The following is a 6,000-nucleotide window of genomic DNA, read 5'->3' as shown; positions in this document are numbered from 1 at the left end:
GCGGGCTCCAGGGGACGGAGACCGCCCATTTTACAGATGGGAACCCGGAGCCCGCTGCTCCTCAGCCCCCCGGGTCTCCCCCCGGCGGGCGCTGCTCTCTCCTCTCCTCCTCTGCGGGGCAGCGGTCTGAGGCTGTCCCGGGGGCGGGCCCGGCGCGGCCCAGACAGGTGTCTCCCCCGCAGCCGGGCCCCGCGGGGCCGAATTTCTTGCGGGTCCCGGGGAGGGCAGGGCAGGGCAGGGCAGGGGGCGGGGCCTGGCCGGCGGAAGTGGCCCCGGGCGCTGGCAGCGGCGGGCGGCGGAGACCGGCCGCGACGATGGGAGCCCGGGGCAGCGGCGGCGGCGGCGGCGGCGGCGGCGGCCGGGACGCGGGCGGCCGGAGACCGGGGACGCGGGCCGGATAGAGAGGGGCCGAGCACGGCGGAGCCATGGGCCGGGCCGGAGTCGCGGCCGGGCCGTTGGCGTGGCTGCTTTTCCTCAGCCTGACCCCCTCGGCCGCCGCCGCCGCCGCGGTCCCCGCCGCCAACGCGAGCGGCAGCGGCCCCGGTGAGTGAGGACCGACGCGCCGTTCGGAAGCCGGGCCCGAGGCGGGCGGGACCCGGCGGGGCGGGGGCGGGGGGGGCCGCCCGCCCGCGACCATGTACGTGCTCGGGGCTCGCACCTGCCCTCCCCTGGGTCGGGGGCCACCCGGCCGCCCGCGGGAGGAGGGGGAGGTCTGGATTTTCGCAAACTGCCACCGACCCACTGGGTGACCTTGGCCAAGTCACTTCCCCTTGCTGGCCTCAGTTTCCTTTCCTGTAAAATAAGGGCGAGTCCAGAACGGCAGGCACGTTAAGCTGCAGGGAGCCACTCTTAGAAGTTCTTCCTGAGAAGGGGGGGGAAGCCGTCAGAATTTACCGGGAGAACGGCGGGCTGCTAATTGTAATTGAAAAAGGGTCGGGGGTAGGGGCTTCCTGCGGGCTCCGGGGCAGAGAGCCTACTTCGCAGCCAGTCTGCCCTGACGGTTCGGCAGGCTCCGAGGACCTGAAAAGTTCCTGGAACAGGACCTAGAGACCCGAGTCAGACACCGACGAGCATTTATTAAGCGCCTACAGTTTGTGCCAAGCACTGTGCTAAACGCTAGACCCAGAGGACCTCTGCAGCTGGCCCAGATAAGTGTGGGACCTCTTCCAGACCCGAGGCTGGTGTAGGCAGCGGATAGGTGTAGCCTTTTAGCGCTCTTGTTAATTTGCGGCGAGTCCGGTTGTAGAGCCCTCCATCCTCCCCTACAATTAACTCTTTTCAAGGAAGCCTTGCTGAGCCATGCAAGCCTTGGATTTGGAGGTAAGCTTCCCCAGTCTCCCCTAACTTGATGTAGTTTTGAGGTAAAGCCAAGAGGAGCGAAAATACACTTTGTGTCAGACAGAGACAGTGAGCTGAGCTTAGGCTGTCCTGGTATTGTCCTGGTCATTGGTAATGATTGAATTGTTGGAGGGCCGGATTCTGGAGAAGAATTCCTGAGGTTTTTAAGTGCTTGGCTGACTTCCTTCTTCCTACCAGGATGTCCAGGTACAATCATGAATTGGGGGGGGGCTGTGACCTTTTGAGACTTTTCTCATTTTCCTATAACTAAGTCTTATTGTTGACCCCTTAAGAGTTTCGAGAAGGGGCTGGTTTGTAAGCTTTAAACTTGACCTGCAGAAATTCTCTCTTCCTTTCTCAAGCCCAAGAATTTGCCTAGGACCTCAGATGGAGAGAGCCCCGGGAGACTTTAAAGCCACTTCTCGACTTCCCTTTAATTTTCTGCCTCCTCCTTTTCTAATGGAGCATTGCTTCAAAGGATGGGGGAAATCAAACGACAAAATTAAGTGACAACTTTCCCTTTCATTTTCTGCCTCCTCCTTTTCTAATGAAGCATTGCTTCAAGGGATGGGGGAAATCAAACGACAAAATTAAGTGACAGGTTTTTTTTTTTGTTTGTTTGTTTTTTTTGGCGGTGCGAATCTTATCTCAGTTTTCATATGGGACAAAAAAGTAAGACGGCCAAGTGGGTGGTTTGTTGGCTTGGCAGCTCAACGATTTATTAAGCACCTGCTCTGTATTTATTCAGGAGTCAAAATGAAAAACTGTTCCTGTGAGAGGCACAATATATACAGAAATACGGAAACACAGAATTGAAGAAGAGAGGACTGACAGCTAGGGGGATTAGGCAAGTCTTTACCTTTAAAGAAAGTTAAAGATTTTAAGCAATGGAGATGAGGAGATAGGAAGTGTGTTTTAAGCATGAATGAATGAAACCAGCATTGATACATTCTTACTTAGCACTTCAATGAACACTGGGAATACAAAAGCAACAGAATAACGAGACAGCCCCAGCTCTCAAGGGCTTACATTCTAATGGGGAAGAAACTTAATGAAGTTTTCAACTACAAATCGTGGGGAAAGGTCCCACGGTCCTACGATGTAATGGCAAAACAGATAAATATTAGTGCCCCTTCCTTCATATTATTTCCACTGATAAAAACATACCTATTTCTGATGCTGAGCCATTTTGACAGTACCAAAGATCTCATAACTAGAACTTTCTTTTCTGGACCTTGAGTAGTAGCTGTAACACTTGCAGAACCAGCTGCTAGGTTGCATCTCTGTCTCCAAAAATAATGGCTGAGGGCATTGGGTTGCACTTCCAAGGCTCCCAGACTAAGGGATTTCCCCCAAAAGTCTGAAGGGAAGTGGTGATGGTGGTCGTGGTTTGACCTTCCTGACATGCTGCTGCCTCTTGCCTTTCTTGTATAAGGTAGGAAGTTGGGATGGCTAGTTCTACACGAGTTGTTTCTTCAAATGATAGTTATGGGAGCTGTGCTGGGAAGCAGGATGGGTGGTCTGGGATAGGCAAAAGGTGTTTCCACTCCCAGGGTTCCTGTGCTTATTTGCCTGTTGGTGGCAGTTGGTCAGCATCTGTTGCTCATTGGTCGTGAGGAAATTATAGCCCCTTTCCATAACTTATCCCTTCAGTGGTAACTGTGGGGTCTGGGGCTTGCTTGGGGATTGGAGCACTTGGGGATTCTTCCCAAGGTTTTTGGACTCAGGCTATTCCCCTCAGGGTCTGAAGATGGTCATGGTGGTAGCAACTTTGGGGGTTTGGCTTCCCTAGCCTATGTAGCCTTTCTTCTCTCCCCTCAAGGTGCCTGTCATGGGGGCCAAGCTGTATGAAGGTAGGAGATGGAATGCTGACTTTAGGTACCAAGTAGAACAGTTGTTTGGAATCCATGGTGTGTGAAAGGGAATATTCATGTGAAATATGTATAGAAAGGTATAGACTGAAGCCAGATTGTAGAGAGCCTTAAATCATAGGCTTAAAAAGTTTTTATTTTATTTTAGCAGAAATAGGAAGCCTATGAAGTTTTTTGGACAGGGAAAGATCCAGCTTTAGAATTATTTTGGCAACTTGTGTTCAGATGGGGGGGACCCTGAAAGCAGGTGGAGCAATTAGGAAGCTATTGGATGGCTGCTTAAAGGTTTTCCCAGAAGTGCAGAGGATGAAGAAAAAGTTGGGGGTGGGGGTAGGAAGGGCATATTTTGATGCCCCTATGATCAGTAGATCATAGCCTTGAAGTAGTTCATTTTCATTGTCACCTTGACTTTTCTAAAATATTTCTTCCCAGCTCCTGTTCTTACCAGGGGTTGGTGCCTTCTAGGTTTGCACTGTTTGGAATGAAAGTCTGTTTTTCTTCTCTGAGTATTGAATTCCTGATTTAATTGCTTCAGCACCAGTTTCTCCACTCCTTCCTTCTACCTTTCTCCCTTAGGACTAAAGCCCAGGTAGTTGAATTATTGCTACCCTGTTCTTGAGGGGAGGGGAAAAGGGAGGTTTTTGTCCCAGAGTGCCTCTTTCAGCTAGCCTTTTGCTTTTCCTTTGTCTCACCTCCTACTCCCCAATTCCCACCTTTAATGAGCTTACACCTCCTTACCTCCAAATCATATTCTAGACCTGCTCTTGGAATAAGGACAGTCCAGCCTTAAGAGAACCATAGGCCCCCACAGATTCCACCTGTGCCACAGTTTGGGTTGTAAGCTCAGAAAAATGATTATTTTCCTAGGCTTTAGTTCTTTTCATCCCACTGTGGCCCAAGAATATATAGTCCAGGAGGCCAAAGGCTTACCTGAGCTTGATGTTTTGAATGGCAGCTGGGAGGATTTCCAGACCTGAACGTCTGGCATCTCTGCTCACTGCCCTGCTCAGCAGCCCCATGAAGGAATTCTTGAGGAGGAGATAGACAGGGTAATGGGGTGATTCTGGGACAGGGTTTTCACTGGCTTGCTTATCTTTCCCTAGTGTTTTTGAGTAATGGCCTGAGGTTACTCAGTGGCCCATATATCTATGAACCAAAGAATTGGGCTTCTTGCACATTCAAATCTGGCTGGAAAACTAGAGGGAGAACCAGAGGAGTGATGGGGTTGTATACTTGATGTGGCAGTACCTGGGCCCAAATCTTACTCCCTGCTATGAAGGATATGTTTGAAAAAGTCACCAAACTTGTCTTCAATTCTGCATCAATTTTTCTCTTAAGCGTCTGTTGAATTTGTGGTGGAAAGGGGAGTCTGAGTCATCACCCTCTTGTCTAACTGGGCTTTCTAGAGGATATTTGAAAGAGTTTCTTGGAATGAAACACTGCTGTAGAGGTGGATGAGTTTACAAATATTTTCATCTTCACAGTCACCCACATTCCTGGACTCTTTGCTACTGGGTGCCCCAGCTGTCATCTTTCTGCCTTCCTTTAATCCATGATATCCTGCTCCTCAGACTACTCTTAATTTTGTCCTTATAGCTTTCTTAGGGTGCAGGGCAGCTCAGCCAAGTTTTAATTGCATCTAATTGTAACTGTCAGAAGCTGTGGGATTATAATCCTGAGCCATGTCATTGAGCTCTTTTAGTTAAGGCTCCAGACTGGCTGATCAAATGCCTTTTCTTTTGGGATCCCAAGGGAAAATAGACTGGAGGTAGTTGAAATATCTGTATCCAGAGCCCTTGACACTGTCTTATCTTCTGGAAGGTATTCTCCAAAGGAAAGCCTACTAAGCTGATCCTTTCAGGGGATATATGTGAATGAGATGCGAGTATCAAATCTCTGTCCCTTCCAAGGAAAAGGGATATCTAAGAAGTAGAAGCTGCTGCTGTAGGTGTCTGGTCTCTTCAGGAAGCTTTGGAGAAAATCAAGTCTTATCTGTTTTTTCAGCCAGTGTCCTCAAGGGACTCTCTACCTCTCCCAGCTACTTTTCTAGGGATGTAGTTTCTGGGACAGCTCCTGTGTCTATTGCTTTAACTTCTTAAGACGTATAACTACATTAAAATGTGGCCTTTTTAAAAAAAAATTATAGTTTTTTATTTACAAATTATATGCATGGGTAATTTTACAGCATGACAATTGCCAAACCTTTTGTTCCAATTTTTCCCCTCTTTCCCTCTATCCCCTCCCCCAGATGCCAGGTATGTTAAAGTATAAATTAAATACAATATAAGTATAAAATGTGGCCATTTTTTTAAATAGCCTTTTATTTACAGGTTATATATATGAGTAACTTTACAGCATTAACAATTGCCAAACCTCTTGTTCCAATTTTTCACCTCTTACCTCCCACCCCCTCCCCCAGATGGCAGGATGACTAGATGTTAAATATATTAAAATATAAATTAGATACACAATAAGTATACATGACCAAACTGTTATTTTGCTGTACAAAAAGAATCAGACTCTGAAATATTGTACAATTAGCTTGTGAAGGAAATCAAAACTGCAGGTGTGCATAAATATAGGGATTGGGAATTCAATGTAATGGTTTTTAGTCATCACCCAGAGTTCTTTCTCTGGGCGTAGCTGGTTCAGTTCATTACTGCTCCACTGGAAATGATTTGGTTGATCTCATTGCTGAGGATGGCCAGGTCCATCAGAACTGGTCATCATATAGTATTGTTGTTGAAGTATATAATGATCTCCTGGTCCTGCTCATTTCACTCAGCATCAG

General features: G+C 48.4%; 1 protein-coding gene across 2 annotated transcripts in view; it reads left to right on the top strand.

Annotated features, from left to right (window-relative positions):
- Window positions 1-281: 281 nt before the first annotated feature.
- PGAP6 (post-glycosylphosphatidylinositol attachment to proteins 6) overlaps window positions 282-6,000 on the top strand; it is a 30,451-nt gene continuing 24,732 nt past the window's right edge. Inside the window, exon 1 of one of the 2 annotated variants that reach the window (XM_031945701.1) lies at window positions 282-543. In XM_031945701.1, coding sequence (XP_031801561.1) covers window positions 426-543 — 118 coding nt within the window. In that variant the 5' untranslated portion in view covers window positions 282-425. Of the gene's footprint in view, window positions 544-865; window positions 1,321-6,000 lie in introns of those variants that run through there. The other variant, XM_031945702.1, reaches the window with a different exon arrangement.

Source organism: Sarcophilus harrisii, chromosome 1 (assembly GCF_902635505.1).
Source record: "Sarcophilus harrisii chromosome 1, mSarHar1.11, whole genome shotgun sequence".
Taxonomy (NCBI): domain Eukaryota; kingdom Metazoa; phylum Chordata; class Mammalia; order Dasyuromorphia; family Dasyuridae; genus Sarcophilus; species Sarcophilus harrisii.
This window is presented reverse-complemented; position numbering and strand designations above follow the sequence as displayed.